Here is an 18,373-nt window from a genome sequence, read left to right as displayed (position 1 = left end):
TCTATGTTTACGCATTATTCACAAACTTAATCACGTATTCGTAATGGTCTATTTAATTAGCGACCTAATGATTTGGGCCGGGTCTGATGTACGAAGGCTTTGACCTGACGAGCCACATTCTCTCTTATCATGTGAACATCTGCTCGTTTGCATACTCTGTTATTGTTGTTTTATTCAATATAGATATGTTTATATACGTCTGGTGGCATATAACTTGATAAACATCTCATTGACAAATGTTTCCGTTAAAACAGTTCAAGTTCGTATATGTTCGACTATTATAAAATTTAATTTAAACATAAGTTTTTGGGATTGCATTAGTCACAAAACGGAGTTATTTTTTCTTTAACAACACTAAATTTAATTTATTTCAATTGCATAATGTTTTAAATCAATCTTATCTAGTCTTTTACTAATATTATAAATGCGAATGTTTGGATGGATGGATTAATGTTTGTTTGAAGGTATCTCCGGAACGGCTCAACGGATCTCGATGAAATTTGGCATAGATGTAGATCATTTTCTGGAAGAACACATAGGCTACTTAATGTTTTTTTTTAATTCCGCGCGAACGGAGTCGCGGGCTACAGCTATTAATATTATAAATGCGAATGTTTAGATGGATGTTTGTTAGAAGGTGTCTCCGGAACGGCACAACGGATCTTGATGAAATTTGGCGTAGATGTAAAACATAATGTAAAAATTACGTTTTTTTTAAATTCCGCGCAGACGAAGTCGCGGGCAACGACTAGTTAGAAAATATAATCATTCAAGTAAGGTCAATACAATTTGTGACAATACGTATATATTCGTTCCCATCATTTGTAGACGTAGCAGGTAAGTTACCATTGTGAATATACTCAGAATGTATCTCTGATTTCAAAGCAAGGTGTCAAGTCTATTGTCGAGAGACGACACCGAGTCTGCCAGATGCCATTGCATTGTGTACGAGCTTTGTGTCTAAAAAAAAACTAGTTCTTAGAATTGAGTAAGGCACACGTGTTTGGGCTTCATACCTGTTAATGTTTCGAGGTCTATTGTCACCTGTAATACTGAGGTTTGGGTTTTACGACCGTTCGTTATGTAAGTTGCGTTTGAATTTTATTGTAAGGTTCGATCTATGATAATGGTTAGGGTTTTATATATGTATAACTAACTGTCGCCCGCGACTCCGTCCGCACGTAATTAAAAGAAACGTACTAAGTAGTCTATGTGTTCTTCCAGACTAACTTCTACAACTGTGCCAAATTTCATCAAGATTTGTTGAGCCGTTCCGGAGATATCTTTAAACAAACATCCATCCATCCATCCATCTATCTAAACTTTCGCATTTATAATATTAGTAAGATATAAAGATGTGGTTATTTCAATATATCTTTTATTTATTTCATTTTATATTTTTTTTCCATTGACTCTACGATCATTTCAATTTGTTTTATATGTAAATTTGTACGTTCTGTCAATGTTAAATTTTTCATGCCAAATGTAAATCCTATAAATGTAAGCTAGCTTTGACTGGCTGATTTGTCACTTCGAGATAATTATAGGTATAAAAAGAGGGTTCTATAGTGCATACCGAATCTGTAAATAGGTCGGTTGCGGAACTAGCAAGGCGCGTTTGCGGTGCAATGACACGCCGCGTCTATATTGAGCACGCGCACGAGACGGCCCGGCGCGCGCGCTTCTGTCTATTCGTACTGCAGCGCTGCAAATGCATTCATGCGCGCTACTGCTTAATAACACTGTTTGCTAATTAAAAAGCTAAAAACCCGTCTTACTGTACCCTTATGATACTCGGAGGATCAAAACAAATCGATTGACACCACACTCGTCAAAATCGGTTCAGTCGTCTAGGTTATAGGCTATAATGGAATTGGCATACCAACCCTAATCGTTAAATTAAAACATTTAAATTATTAAGTTAAATAGATTTCGCTAGTCATTAGTAAACGGAACGTTTAATTAAAATTAGTGCGTGATTAAAATTAATCACTTAACAAAGCAAACATTCATCAAATTACTTGGAGTTTACGCGTAATTAAAGTATTAATTTTCCTTAATTGAATAATGTAGAATTCATGGATATTTTAGCTACGTAAACATGTGCTTATGAATTTCGTATGACGTCATCAATGCATGAACGACGTATTTGCGGAAACAATGCATCACCCTTTAGACGTCACAGTTGAATTTTCACTCTAAATTAAACATTGTACTAGTACCTGAATCAATACAACTCGAAAAATAATGAAAAGTTATTTGAACATACATATCTGGATCAATCTGGATCAACATATTTATCTGGATTTCTTAATAAAACGCACCAAGCTCATCAACTTTAAGCTCGTTTGACGTCTAGTCTTGACGAGTAGTTTGTCTTTCAGTGGTAACCAGTGCCTGATGATGGAGTTGGAAGATGGTAATAAGATCTATATAATGGTTTTTTAAGCAAAAAAATTTTTTTTAAAAGATTTTTACTTTTAATTTTTTTTTATTTTACATAGGTAGGTACTGTAATAGCTACATTGCAAAAAAAAACTAAAATCTTATTATTTTACTATAAATAATCAAGCAGATTTATTACAGTACTTCTAAGGGGGCGTCCATAAATTACGTGAGGTGTTTTTTTTAATTTTCTGCCCCTCCCTCCCCCCCTGGTGAGATGTCGTGAGATTTTATTCAACCCCCTCCCCCATCTCCCAATCTCACGTGAGATTTTTCAAAATGTGAGTTTCTTACGTAAACGCGTTGGATTGTCATTGTAAAAAGAAAAAAACAAATTTGCTTCGTGCTTTTATTTACGACTAGTTATGACTAGTAATCAATGTTGCTGAGAGTTTAATTATAAGTCTAATAAAAATTTAACAATAGAATACTTAAATCGTAACTACTTAGATTAAAAAAGAGTATCTACTCTAATTCAGTCCATGGAGAATCATGCACGGTCTCAAGAGAGACTATTGGAACCAACATGTCCATATGATTTTCAGTAAAATCATCTGATCATTTTTTTTTGTTTCAATCAGAAAAAAAATTCCGTGATATTTGCTGAGACCCCCCCCCTCCCTCCAACGTAAGATTAGATGAGATTTGACTCGACCCCCTCCCCCCCTTAAACACCTCACGTAATTTATGGACGCCCCCTAAGATGTAAAGACGGATGCGCGTTCGAAAGTTGTGCATCATGTGAGCTTCCGGTGTAAACGTGATGTAAATTTGTGATAAGTGAGATTCACGCGGTCAGTTCGCACGCTACTCTTTGCAATGCCTCTGATATAACTGAACCCTCTAATAATATTTATATGATTAACTAGCGGTCGCCCGCGACTTTGTCCGCGTGGAATTAAAAAAATAACGTAATAAATAGCCTATATATTCTTCCAGACTATGTTCCACATCTGTGCCAAATTTCATCAAGATCTGTTGATCTGTTCCGGAGATACCTTCAAACAAACATCTATCCATCTAAACTTTCGCATTTCTAATGTTGTAAGATTGAATGATATTTATTAACAAGTTATTGTGATGTAAGATACGATTTGTTTAAGGGGAAAGTTCTAATTTTTAAGAATACACTGTTTAATTTAGCACACTTTTAAATCACTTTATGAAGCTGTTTTGTTACTCTATTTTACTATAAAAGGTTGAGCAACAATCAACATAAATTTGTTTAATATATCAAGAGTTGTATTAGCATTAATTTCTTTCGTTTCGTTTGAAATTCATCTGCATTGTTGAAAATTGTACATAGGAATAGAATGTAGTTAAATGTCCAAACAGGTTGTATAAAACGGTGCGTTGAAACGGAGTCGTACTTTATCTGTAAACGTATTGCAGCGATAGCAGCCCGATTTATTGTAGACACGCCCGACTTTACTCGATTCACTTTACATTGCTCGAGTGGGCTGAGTATTACTTGAATACATTCTTACAAGATTGCAGATTAACGTTAGTAATAGAAGCATAAAAATGTATACCATCCTAATGTGATACTAAAGTCACAAATGAGCCTGGTTTTCTTCTAGTTATTTTCCCCAAAACTATTAATTTTCAACTTTTGTTGCACCTGCACAAGAATACGCTGTGATTATTGAATCCGAAGTAACATTAGTTATCTATACGACACGTGTAGACATTTAGTACATGCAAACGACACCGGTCATGGAAGAACTCGTGACAGTGATGCCTCTGTTAACTAGCCTATCTCTGGCCATGTGCCAACTGGAAGCAAATGTTATTTATTGCTGTTGGCCAACGTTTGCAGATCCACGAAACGGTCAGGAAACCGCTGTTTGCAGCAATGTTGTAAGTTGATATAAATACAGTCGTGAAGTGTATTCAAAGTTATGCTTAATTAATAGCTATATTATTTTATGAGATGATTTCAAAACCATGTTTAACCGATGACAAATATTGAATGAGGCAAAATGACCGATAAGGCTGAAAAAAACTTTTACATATTAATGTTAGACATTAAATGGACGCATTTTTTGATGTTTTCTTTTACTATTTATGTTTTATTAAAAAAAAAAATATTATATCGTTTTCGTTCCACAAATCGACCATCAGAAGTTTGTCTTGGATTGTATTAGGTAGGACGAGACAACGTTAAACTTGAGAGTGTAATAAATAGAGAGATGATGATAGAGTGTAAATAAATATGTCCTTACATATTTATTTGTACCGAAAATAAAACACCAACAATACCAACGTCAGATGTAAAGAAATATTGTCGTAGGTATCCGCGACCTACGCCATCTTTGGTTCGATGTCGTTAGAGGTGTTTCTTTGGCAGCGGTCAGCAAGTCGCAATAGCTAGGGTGACCAATTTATTGAACTTTACACTGACTTTTTACAATTTTCTAAAGCATGGATAGTCTTTTTGGTCCATTCTACTATTAGTTATATCAAATGTTATGAAAGGAGCAAGAGTCTACTTGATTTCGCTTATGATCACTAAGTGGCCGCTGCCCATAAGCGTCTACGACAAATTAAGACAGGACAGATTTGCCAGCTTTTGCTAGCAGGTTCGTTAAAATTACATAATTCACGATATACCAATTTTTAACTACAGTTAGCTGTTTAGCTGTATGTATGAAATGTATGTATGTATTTATGTATTTATGAAAATTCCACGTGCAGAATATTGCAAGCGGTTTAGTAAGTAGTCATGCGCAAACACCGTTGCCAATGTTGAGGCAATAATTATCGCTACTGTAGCCATGTGCAGCACGAGTCTCAGTCCGTTTGGAGATAAACAAAGTTTTGATATAGTAGATGTCTTACAATGTAAAAAAATTAAGCATACATCCAATCCAGATCATTCAATACCATAGCAAGGCGTGCGTCAATCTAAGTGCAGTGAAGTAGGTTTTCATCAGTCCAAACAATAGCATTACAAACAATTAAGACTTCAATAGCGTCTGACTATATAAAACAAATGAAAATAATATTTGCAAATCGTGGTAACCGTAGCGATGACGCAAGTCCGTGCACAAATGATGGACAGGCGGACGGTAGTAAACATGCGTACGCGTCATTCACAGATGCGGCCGGAAGCCGCGGCCGCGCCGTGTGCTTGTCGTGTGCGTGTCCATGTGTGCGGAGAAATTATGAAGTCATTGCTATATCGATGTTATGTCTCGCCTGCGCCGGTCGCTATTGTTTTGTCTCGCAATGCGGCAATTTCCCTGGCTTATCTTTTTCCTTTTACGTATAAAACATGAATCGAGTCGACATTTTAGTTGAGATACTTAAAAACCTTTCGTACATCGACGCGGGTCGTCTATTTGTTCAGTACGGGAATAGCGACTACACGGCTAATACTACTTTAAATAAAATATCACCTGATTAACTTCGCCATTTTGGAAATCGCGGTGATTTTTGTCACGACAATCTTGACAAATAGGTAGCGAAAGACTGGCGTCAGCGAGGAAAGATGAAAACGTCGGCATTGCGTGCCTCTGTACGACATTGCGATATTGTAACTTCCATGACATTGTATTGCATAAGTCGCTTAAAGACTATAATCGCTCGGTATCGAAGATTTACGTAGCCATGTGTACGAAGAGCTTTACTCTACTAAAAGTGCAGTTTTTAAATACACGTGAGTTTGCTTATTGGGTATTGTTGATCTAACAAATTTTCTTTTTATCTTATATGGTCTTTGCCACACCCGTGACTTTAGAAAGGTCTATTAATTTCGGACAGTTAGTCAGCGCAGACAGTGCCACCGGTGACCGACTTCTTTATAATTGCTGGCTGAGTGAATGTACCAACATCCGGAGACAAGAGCACAAATAAACTGGTTCGTAACATGACCTCTCACTTCTTTGTGGTCATAAGACATTACCGTAGGTTTTCACTTCCTTGCGCTGTGGAAACCCACTTTTATATAGGTATTTAACACCTGTAACAACTGTAAATACGTCACATTCATATCATTGTTTATGTTTCAGGTATGTAATCATAATATAATGAAGAATCTGAATTATTTTTTACCGGACTTTTACAGTAATGTTGAATGTATCTGCATATTTCTACATCTTGGTATGGATAAATATATATAAAGCGACTATTATCTGAAAATTTGCTGAAAAGTCATACAGCGCGAAATATTTCTTACAGTTTTGAAAAAGATTACATTTTAGAGAGATAGATTTTATAATGAAACATACTTTTAATTTAAATTAATAAAGAAATTAAAATATTATCTCTGAACAGTCAAGTTAATGAGAGGTAAGAGGAGTCAAGCCAAGCTTTTTCCATAATTAACAGTTTTCGTGAGATTCAGTTTTTTTATTTTAAAATTTTTTTAAAAATTGTGTCGATAATAAAGTTCTTAAGAATGATAATTACTCGTATCTGAATCATAACTTGAAAGTTTATTTTTAAACTTTGATAATACATCAATCAGGATATAATTAAAACAATAATTGCTTTCATATTCAAAGGAAGTCCATTTTGATATACATTTTTAAGATTTCCTGTTACATTAATTTTAACACGACTTCTAGAAAGGCATCATTAGTTTCTACCAATTCATCATGAGATCGTGAGAACATATATTAATCGCTATAAGAGTATGGCTTTAATGATTTCCGATTCTAATGTATGTCAGGTCGTCGATACAGACTATATCACTTCGTGAAATGTTGCCCACGCAAAAAAAACTTCATTATAATAACATGGCGTGATCACACACCTGCTGGTAACTAAATTAAAAAAAATATACATCGAATTAAAACTAGTTTTGTACTATCGATATTGGCGTAACGTGATATATAGTCTAATATGTGTTTGAATTAAGCAATCGAAGAAGCTATATTGTCGTAAGCAAGATCTTCGATTAAATATTCCTTATTTTTCTTATATGTTTCTATCATCTTATAAGCTGTAGTAATAAGTTGTTCTTCTCTATTGACCAGCATTGATATATACTTTTAGTATCTTTACAGAATACAGTATATACTACAATGGTAACAATTAACAGGCCGTTTTTTCCACAAAACAAGTAAAATATTTTATCGGCCGCCTGCTTACTTGTTGAACAATGATGTTGTCACTTGTAATAATTTCGTCACATCCAAAACATGCGATAGCAGGTCTCTATCGCGGTCGGAACTCGCCTCGACCACTCCTAGTTACCGTTAACTGCTCAATGGCCGGCCGTCAATGGACTGTCTCGCTTCTTTGCATAACTTGCCTCACGAATCTTCATTCATTAGGTTCGATCGAGTTTTTTTTTCGACACCTACCTGTCTCACGCGTACTTATCACTCTTAAGAGCTACGATCTGTTTGCCTCGTTAATTATTCCTACGATATAAAGTGTAGTTTTAAGATGTCATTTGCCCTCGTTCACATACCAAAAACAAATCATGTATGCTACATAAATCATTGTTATCGGTTACGATTTTATATGTCAGTGAATATTTTTGAAGGTATGTACTTTCTCTTGAAGTGTTCCAGGTCGTCTCAAAATCTGTAAATTGCAGCTGCCTATCTATCGATTTCATTTCTAATCTCTTTTACAACGATACGTGACTTACTGCAAATCGAACTTTATCTTTGTTTGACTTGTTTACTTGAAAGATGTTTAGTTCAGTTACTATATTTGGTAGCAACTATTAAGTTAAAACTTTTGAAATCTCTTACGTATATAAATGATTCTAAAATTGATGTTCGTTATTGCGAGGAATGTGGCGTTATGATTATTTTCGTCTGGAGTTTCTTGCATCATTCGTAAACATTTTTTTTTCTTGTAGTGACACACACATTGGTGTAGTGTGAAGCGATATAATGACGACAAGAGACAAATTTACCGTCTCTTAAAATTTCTGCACCAGCTATTTTACGACAAATAAAAGGTTTTTAAAGATATATGTGGAAGTACTACTGTATTCTTCGCAAAATACCAACATGTTCAACTAATTACAAGCGCACTAGAGAGATTTTGGATACATAAATCATCGAATGCATCGGACTTGCAAATTACACGTTATAAATACTTCAATCATATTCCTCTAGAAAGGCTTTTAGGATTGAAGATTGCGTAGGACAGATAGCTACCATATTTTTGTATAATTTTTTTTTATCATTATTTACTTCTTTATCGATGTAGTGATTTGTACGAGTAACAGCTAGTTAGATTCGAAGTTGTTTTTATTTCATGTAGATGAGGAACATTGAATTATAACTAATGATATTAGGAACCAGTTTCCGTCGCGTTCGTTTATAAATTTCGCAACATTCGACAGTCTGAATGAACAGGTGTGTTTCGCTCCTAGTTTATTATTACATTGATCATCCGAATTTATTATGATTAGTTTCAATTTTAAGATATTAAATTTGTCTTGTAGAAATTTATATCATTTTTATAGCTTTAAAATTTGGGAGGTTTTTTTTGTCTGTATTTTTGTTGATAAACAACGATGATTGAATCATAAAATTTATATCTGAGCTACTGATTAGGTATGATTTAGGTTAATTTTTATTTACGTTTCCTCGATTTTATATTAACTTAAATATATTCGTGTCATAATGATATCGATAGCTGTAGAAAAATCAAAAAATATTCTGGAAAACAAAGTTTAGGAAAACAGTTAATATTTGCATAAAATGCAATTCGTTTTCATTGATCATTGAATACTGAATATGTATCGAACACAAACAGGTGTTTAGTGCACTTGGGCTATCAGTTTAAAAAAAATGGTTATTTCATATTATTAGGTATGTTGACATTAGTTAGTTTATGTTTTAATACAAGTGTTTCAACTGTGAGAACTCACGGACACTATTGTTTAGACCGCTCTCCGGACAATGCGTTAGTGCAATCATACCCTATATGCATAAAGTGCTTGTCGCCGTTTTGTTAGAAAGTCGATCTCTAGAATCTTTACGTGTAGCCGGTGTAAAACCTGCGCATTATTTGACACTGCCCCGACATATTCCCGCACGTGCAACGACTGCGTCCACTGCTCCTTTAGATCTCTCGCCACGAGAAACGCTTAACTTAATATGTTTCTTATTATGGCGTGCTATAAATAATTTATGTAAGTTTTATTTTTTATAGTTTTAGTTTCTATAGCGGCTATATAGTCTAGTTTAACTAAAGTAAACTATGAATTCTAATGCATTTCCCATCTTTAAAATTATTGTTGATGAATTATTATAAAATGTTTATTTTTTAATATGTTATGTAATACATTCATTTATCTCACAATATTATCAAATTATGAGTTCAAAATGACTATGTCACGATGTACTATAAAAGATTCCTTCTTACTGATATGGTACCGTTAGGTTCATTGAACTAATTTATCATTTTAAATTACCATATTCAATATATAATATTATATAATCAAGTACAGATTATAAATATTTTTTATTGTTTTTATACAAAGAATTTGTCATCTGTTCTCTGTATCTGAAAAAACTCATGTAGCAGTATGTTTTTGTATATATAACCGTGACCTTCTAAGATCAAAATCTTCGTTTTGGAAGAAGATTATGGTCTCAAAAACCCACGGTAACCAGTTGCAGTGCTGTTGAAACCTACAGTAAAAGAGTACTAGACAATAAGGGAAATGAATGATTATAATTGATTGAATTTTCGTTTACGAAAGCTCTAACTTTGATACCACAGACAAACAAACGTATTCTCTTCGCCCACCTTCCTTTTGTAACAGTCGTGAAGGTGGGTTGTCTTCAGTGCGGAGGACGATTCTTAGAGATTTTGAGATATCTATGGTGGGTGGATAACCTCTGACACTTGGCTATAGTGGGCTGAGAAAACATTAATTAGGAATTATATTTATACTCTTTACTATACCGTAGGTGTAAAGTCATAGTCTGTTTCTTTGAATATATAGGTACTTTTTATATAAATGTCAAGTTAATTGCTGAAGAATTGATGGGGCTAATGCAAGTAATTGTGGCCATAATATCCAAACACAAATATAGCTTTATCGTTGTAAATAAACGAAAAGAATTGTAGTGAGATTGTACAAATTGAAAACCGTTAACTTGAGTAAGTAACAACAAGTCTAAGTTCAACGATATGTTATTTATCTTTGTGTGAAAGAATTTTGAATGGTAATTTACACATCAACACGTTGCAGTAGAATCAACGTAATATTCCAATGCCGTTTCAATTTTATTAAAATACTAGCTTTTACCTGCGCCTTCGTCCGCGCGAAATTAAAAATAGAAAACGGGGTAAAAATCCTATGTCCATTTCCTGGTTCTAAGCTACCTGCCCACCAATTTTCAGTCAAATCGATTCAGCCGTTCTTGAGTTATAAATAGTGTAACTAACACGACTTTCTTTTATATATATAGATTGCTGTTTCTATGTTTTCAAAAGAACGACAGTGTAATTTTACGGTTAGTAGTTTTTATTATAAGATAAGGGGGCAAACGATTGGCGGGAATACTGAGCTTTGATTGAAATCTTTGACTAAAGTGTACGTGACTTGTTTACAATTACACGAGTAAAGAGCCGTTGAAACAATTGTCATTCGTACGAATAGGTAGATGAGAGGTCTCGAGTTGTACGTGAGTGCGTAGGAGTGTGACCCCTGGTGGTGCGTGGGTGGAACTTTCTACCGCAGTCAGGTCGAGTAGCCTCCTCTTTGCGTCGGCGGACCTTATGGACCTCGAACTATTTCCTAATAGTCTCGTATAGTAGTAGCTGCTATTTTATCTATGTAATCGGGCTGATAGTAAATGACAGTTCAGTGGGCGGCAGAGCAATCAATAAATTGTTTGATTTGAGAAAATGATAGCGTCACAATAAATACGCTTAATTATGATTAAACTAGACGTCGCCCGCGACTCCGGCCACGAGGAGTAAAATAAAAAAAAAGTAGCCTGCCTATATGTTCTTCCAGACTATGTTCTACATCTATGCCAAATAACAGCAGTTCTGGAGACACCTTTTATTTTATGTTACCTTAAGGCTCTTCTGTTACATATGTATTGCCGGATTATAAAAAGCAGTCATGGTTCCACACATTTTTACCCAAATTTAACTCGGATAACAAAATGTAAAAAAATCTCCCTAAGTTTTGGAGGGAAACACAATCGTGCGCACCGCCATCTTCGTTTTTTTTTCGCGCCGGATCGAATTTAACGTTCGGATAGTATCGCGTTACCGATTTGTCCACTCGACCGAGGAAATTAAAAATTTTGATCGTTAAATTATTAGGTTTCAGAATTATTAGTGATTCGAATTTTGTGGGAAGTTGTTTTCGAGCCGGATAGAAGATGGGACTTTTTGTATAAAACCTGATGTAATGTATGGCTTCATGCCTATTTTTAAAATTCAAGCAGAAAGATAGCTTCACATTTAAATAATTTTACTATTAACAAAAAAAAATCTATATATATCGCGCAAAGCTGCAGAAGCATATTTGGTCAATAATATTTCTTTGATGTATATAATTTAAACAAAAACTTATTTCCACTCTATAATCCATTAGTTATCACTTAATCGATAATGGAATTGCCAGTATGGGTAACACTTAAGTGCTATTGTCACTTAAATTGTAACTTAAAGATACAAGTTTGATGCAAGTGAAGTTTCACGTATCAGTTATCAAAAGCAGTGACCAGTGACACCCACACCGTGGGTATTATAAATATAGAGATTTACTAATGTTTACGTTTCACTAGAGAAAAATAATTTTAATGGACGAATTATGTTGACGTATATATGTTATATTATAAGGTGGTAAACAAGCAAGCGACCACCTGATTTCGCCGAAATGGCGAAGCGAGTGCTGTTCTTAGACATCCGCAATTGTAGATGCTTTTGCCTACCTTTAATCGAGTAGGAGACGCACAGAAATAGAATATTTTATTCCCCTTCCATTAAATCCACCTTCCCATTCCATCTTTCCTTGTAAGAAAGGAGTGGAAAGGGAAAGATGAATATAATTATGCCTCCAGAACGCAAACTCATCAGACGAAATTCAGAATTACTTACACTTGACAGGTGTCTTCTGTGTGGTTTGGTTTGCACCGGGTGAGCCGTACCATTAGTTCAACAGATGTTGTGTTGCTGGCGTCTACCACTGTTATAATTGTAGATGATGATGTATTTTAAGTGTTTTGTAAACCCTAGTATTTACGTTTTGTTACCCGATGAGTGTCGTTTAATATCTGATTTGATCGCTGATAAATATATATTTAATGACGGATTTTCTACATCAAAACTTGCTCAGTCTTGCATAGAATTATTATCGGTAAAAGTTCGTCGATTTCTGCAACTCAGTTAATAATAGTTTAGTATACACCTTAAGACTATAAAGACCACCAGCATAAGAATAATATCAGTATTAACTGTCGATTAATCGACCAGAATAGAATAGAAGCAATAAGCATAAAACGTCATAGGTGAAGGATGTCGAAAGAACAGTTTCAAAGGACTGTGGGCGGTTTATTTTAAATTTGAATAGTTTAACGATATTAGTGTGGTTCACAATTTCTAAAGGTCCGTTAGTGCGATGTTGCGACACGCGCTTTGCCCACTAGCCCAGCGGTCAAAGGTTCGATTCCGCCTACGCGCTATCCGGCCCACTCTCGAATTTGTATCGATTTCGGAACCATACCGCTCCGAGCGTTATATGTTAATGAATGTCTAGCAAATGTTGCTTTATGTTTCCGGTTACGACGTGTTTTGGTGGTCATCGGTACAAGTTTAGAAATTAGATTGCTTGTAGTATATCTTAGTTCAAATTCAACTCTCATTTATAACCACAATACCGTAAAACATTCTTTTGAATTAAAAATTATCTTGTCGGAAGTAGACAAATTAGAATTCGTTACATAGTTATACTGCTGAATAGATTTGATTCAGAAAGAAATATTGTTGTGATGGTTTTCTAAGGGGCCGGGTCAATTTCTAAATATGTATTACTAGCTGTCGCCCACGACTCCGTCAGCGTTTATAATACTAGTAACATGAACTCTTGTAAACAAAGAAATAACCAACAACAACAACAACCTTAATATCTTACTAATATTATAAATGCGAATGTTTGGATGGATGGATGTTTGTTTAAAGATGTCTTTGGAACAGCTCAACGGATGAAATTTGGCATATATATAGTTGACAGTCTGGAAGAACACACAGGCTATTTATTACGTTTTTCTTTAATTTCGCGCGAACAGAGTCTCGGACGACAGCTAGTCAACAATAATTTTAGGTTACTCAGATGAATTGTTTTTCTGAAAGTTTTTCTGTCGTATACGAACAAGAAACTCGAAACCTTTTTAATTGATAATTAAATATAGTTGTAATTAATCTATCCGGTATATAGTATGTATGTATGGATTAATTACCAATATTGCATTACAAAACGTCGTCAGTGCGCCGCAGTTGTATGTCAATCGGTTTTTAATGCAGCGAATCTCGAGCTAAGCGACGTAATTATAGCTTAGACCCTTTTTCCACTACTATACGGGCAACTGTTATGTCAACGACAGTTATAGAAACGCTAGTGGTACATAAATTGCTAATAGCAGAAGTTAAAAGAGACGAAAGTCTCACAAGTGGAAAGGGGTTCTTACAACTTTAGCGTATAAAAAATGCAACGACTATTTAATAGATGAGGATTTTCCTTGCGCGGCGCTTTCATGTGGCTACGTCGGTGGTCGTAGCAACTGACCAATAGTTTATGCTCGGTCAAGACTGGCGCCAGGCTGTGCTTAGAACTATAGGTATATTTTTCGTAAAGAGTGTAACCAATGTATTAATAATATTCCTTTAGATGATTGAAGATGTTTGAAATCAAAAAGTTATGGATGCTTAAAAAACTAATAACATTTCCAAATATTTTCTTTGGAACCTTCTGAAGTTGTGAATGAATCAATATGGATGTTTTTGAATTGAATAACAAGTTATACATATCATTAAAATACCAGTCGTAAATGTTAAAATTGTCTAAAGTAAATCTTGTTATTATAAAATCACTTATGAATTCCGAAGCAACAGAATTACCGTATTCAGTCTCATTAAGTATCGAAGAATCCATCTTGATGTTTACGTGTGTTATTACACGTTGACCTTTAGCCCCTGGCCGATGCTGGTCGTCGCACACTAGACTGATATCTCAATACCCTCAGGCGTCACTCCATTACTTTCTTATACGTGGGTGTTACCTGAGCTTAAATGTCGCATTTGGCTTGATACAAACGAAATTGAATTCTATTGCTATAGACATAAGATCTATTTATACAATTTTATGGATAATTATAGTTGTTTGATTTATTTAATAGTCCATTTTAATTTTAAGAATTATGTAACATACTGTTGAAAATTTTATTTTTATAACATTAATTGCGCTGTGGTGAAATTGTCTCATGTTTGAAGAAAGCTACATCTTTGTTTCAGTAAGAACTGAATGTTGCCTACATTAAGGAGCTTGCTGTGCTCAATAACGGAAGCTCAGATAAGATTTAGACGACTTAAATATAATCTAGATATTGTATTTCATATGAGGGAAATCTTAAATCTTACTTAATATTTATGTAATGACTTTTTTGTTACAGGTACGTTTAAACAATGCTTAAAGAAACCAACCAAGACATAGCTAATCAAAATTAGAAACATCATGGCGCCATCTGGTAAGGTTGCTTTTGAAAGCGGTACATAATTCCTAAGAATTTCGGAGGTTATCATATTTGCTTATGTTTTTTTATAATTTAATTATCGGGCAATATATTTATCGTGGGGAATAAATTGTAGTTATGGTAATTAATAATTATAATAATTAAATTAATTAGACATATCCGTTTTTGTTAGCAGATTACTTGGAAGTGAGTTTTGTATTTCACGGAAACAGGAAACTATGAAAGTTCAGAAACATATTTACTACTGTGACCTGTGACGTAATATTTTTCCCTTTAACTTAATTTTTTGGACTGTTAGTGTTTCATCTTTCTGCTTCATATGGAATCGTTTCTCGTATCGCAGGTACAATCAGGCAACAAAGTTCGTAGTTCTTGTTTGGATTTTAAGAAATTAGTTGCGTTGCCTTAAAATAATTGTTCTAATTAAAGGTTCGCTTCGGTATTGTTCACGTGTTTTTACGTTTCCCGTACCGACGTCGGCTTTTCGGCGCCGCACAAACCAGTCCCTGCAGACGTGTACAGTTGAAGAATTAAATTACTTTCCCACTTAGGATCGAATATCGAATAGAAAACTGTCACTATAAGACCCATAATTTATCACTTATGTATATTGCTAAGATAAGTTTTCCACCTAATTGCGTTGTGAGCGCCAAATTATATTTAATGGAATGGGTATGAAATAAACTTCTTCGACTGTAAGGTTTTTAATAATTTCGGTTGTTAATTACCACGAATTCCGAGTTAATTAAACACTAACATATCACAGCTCGTTTAAAAATATATATATATTTTTGTAGACGTTCTAAGAAAGATCGTCGACTCTAGTTCAAAGAAAAAAATAATAATTAGCTAATCTTGCAACGTCTGGTTTTCTTCAGTAATAACGATTTCTTTTATATCGCGGTTACAGCGATTTGTATTAATGATAGTTATTTTAATTAGGTTAGTCTTCAGTTGGTCAAAAAAAAACATGAATATGCGTCTCTAAGACATTTTTTTTAGTTTTAATCTAGTGAATGCTGGTAATCCATCACTTTTTAATTTGAAGGTATATTTGATTTAATATTAGTGAATATGTTATGATCAAATAAAACTTTAAATTTTATCGGTTGGTAACGAATTATCGTAGTTTAAATACAACAATGTCTGTCAGTGTGTGAAGCGTTGCACAATGACTTCACCTCGCGGTCGCGTCGCCCACATCAGCTTTGCCGCTTTTGACACGTTTCTCTCTACTGTCAGTCGTTTATGTAAAACTGACTGACACATGTCAGTCAATCTTACCAACGATTTTTTTTAGGTTCATTTTATAAAGTTATTGTTTAGTATGATGCTGCTATATACCATATAGTACACGTAATGATCAATTTAAGAAGTAACTCAAGCTAGAATTTAGGCAGAAAAAAACAAACTGAGATTTTTGTCATTTTTAACGTATTTCAAAAACAAATATTTTGTTTATTATTGGTTTCTTATCATTCATAACACTATATCTATACTGTTAATTCCGTTCCTATGAGGTCGCAATGTAGACTTTATGTTAATGCATAATAGGTACATTTTGTAATGCCGTCTTTATCTGGTCGATAAAGTATATCTGAACTAAATTACGTGTCTTTGTTTCCGTGCGTTATCATCGATTACTTTTCACCTTATCATGATATCGTAACTGCGCAGTTTGGAACACAGTCGTTGGAATCGTGTAACCTTGTGGCGGGTAGAACGATCGCTCTCGTAGATACTAGGAACCCTTCCGCGAATACTGTTTTTTGCACAGATTAATGCTGATTAGAGAGATTATCTATATTACATAGCCATCGTATTGAAATTTTAAAATATATTATTTGATTGTAGAGTTCTATAATTATTCATTTTCATGACAATTTCTATAAGTTACCTGAAAATAATTCCATTAGTAATCGAAGTTCATATATAGCAGTGTGATAGTTAATTTGAAAATGATGTATTACTCACCTCAAGAGATATGTTTTTGGAACGAAGTTCCTTATCGCGCGTTGTGAAAGGGGGCTAGACGGAAAAAATTCTTACGAAAAGTTGTCACGACACTTTTTGCTATAGTAAGTATGTTAATGACAAATGAGCGCTACTTCACCATGGCAACGACGTGACAATATATAACGAAAATTCATAGAAAGAAAATGTACTTCTTGTGAAGACTTAAGTTTTTATTCATAGAATAAACATTGGTTCCTTCACTAATTAATCGAAAGGAACTTCGTTCCATCCGGGTGTCCCTTCACACCTCTCAAGTTTTTTTTTTTTAATTTATGTATTAAAAAAATACTAAAATATCAAAGTGAATTCTATTAGTATGACGTAGACTATAAAAAACCCATATTATTCATCTATTACTAATGTTGTAAAGTTTACCGTTTTACCATTGTCTCATCAATGTATGGAGTTTATTATTCATATTCATTAAAACAACATTACAAAGCTTGAATGTATGTATGTTGTAACTCAAATTATCGTAGTTGATAAAGTTCATACATTCTGATTATAATTCTTTACGAACCATTCATTAACATGCGTAATAGTTATATTGATGCGATAAACAATTGTGATTCAACGATTACTTAACTATTCTCCTACATTTAAAAGTATTATATTTAAATAACCCTAAACCAAAATAAATAACTTGAGAGGTGTCAAGGGACATCCAGATGGAACGAAGTTCCTTTCAATTAATTAGTGAAGGAACCAATGTTTATTCTATAAATAAAAAACTTAAGTCTTCACAAGAAGTACATTTTATTTCTATGAATTTTCGTTATATATTGTCACGTCGTTGCCATGGTGAAGTAGCGCACTTACTATAACAAAAAGTGTTGTGACAACTTTTCGTAAGAATTTTTTCCGTCTAGCCCCCTTTCACAACGCGCGATACGGAACTTCGTTCCAATAAAATACCTATTTATGATGTCTAATTATAATTTTATATGTACATTTATTTAATGTTTATGTGAACACTCTGACTTGTGTTAGTCTGTGCAAAGCCGCGGCGAAGTTAGCGCGTGACACACTTGACGAAAATAGCAACACTATCTGCGAGCCGCGCCCCTGTCGCCGATTATCCCGCGCGACGGTAGACTTGCAGGTGAAACGTACCGGCAACATATCAACCCAATCAACAGATTTGACGCTTTTCTTCACATTGGTTGACATACCAGCTGGTTGTAAAAGCTTTCATATATTGAAAATGCACAAACTCTATG

The 18,373-nt window shown here is 34.3% G+C and overlaps 1 protein-coding gene across 2 annotated transcripts in view; it reads left to right on the top strand.

The window, feature by feature from the left end:
* The window catches only part of LOC106713244 (bone morphogenetic protein receptor type-1B), a 92,496-nt gene that overhangs the window by 57,799 nt on the left and 16,324 nt on the right, over positions 1–18,373 (top strand). The window contains exon 2 of one of the 2 annotated variants that reach the window (XM_014505994.2): positions 15,057–15,131. The exons of the other annotated variant lie outside the window; for it this stretch is intronic. Coding sequence (XP_014361480.1) covers positions 15,119–15,131 — 13 coding nt within the window. The 5' untranslated portion in view covers positions 15,057–15,118. The remainder of the gene's footprint in view (positions 1–15,056; positions 15,132–18,373) is intronic. 2 annotated transcript variants of the gene reach the window in all.

Source organism: Papilio machaon, chromosome 15 (genome assembly GCF_912999745.1).
Source record: "Papilio machaon chromosome 15, ilPapMach1.1, whole genome shotgun sequence".
Taxonomy (NCBI): Eukaryota; Metazoa; Arthropoda; class Insecta; order Lepidoptera; family Papilionidae; genus Papilio; species Papilio machaon.
This window is presented reverse-complemented; position numbering and strand designations above follow the sequence as displayed.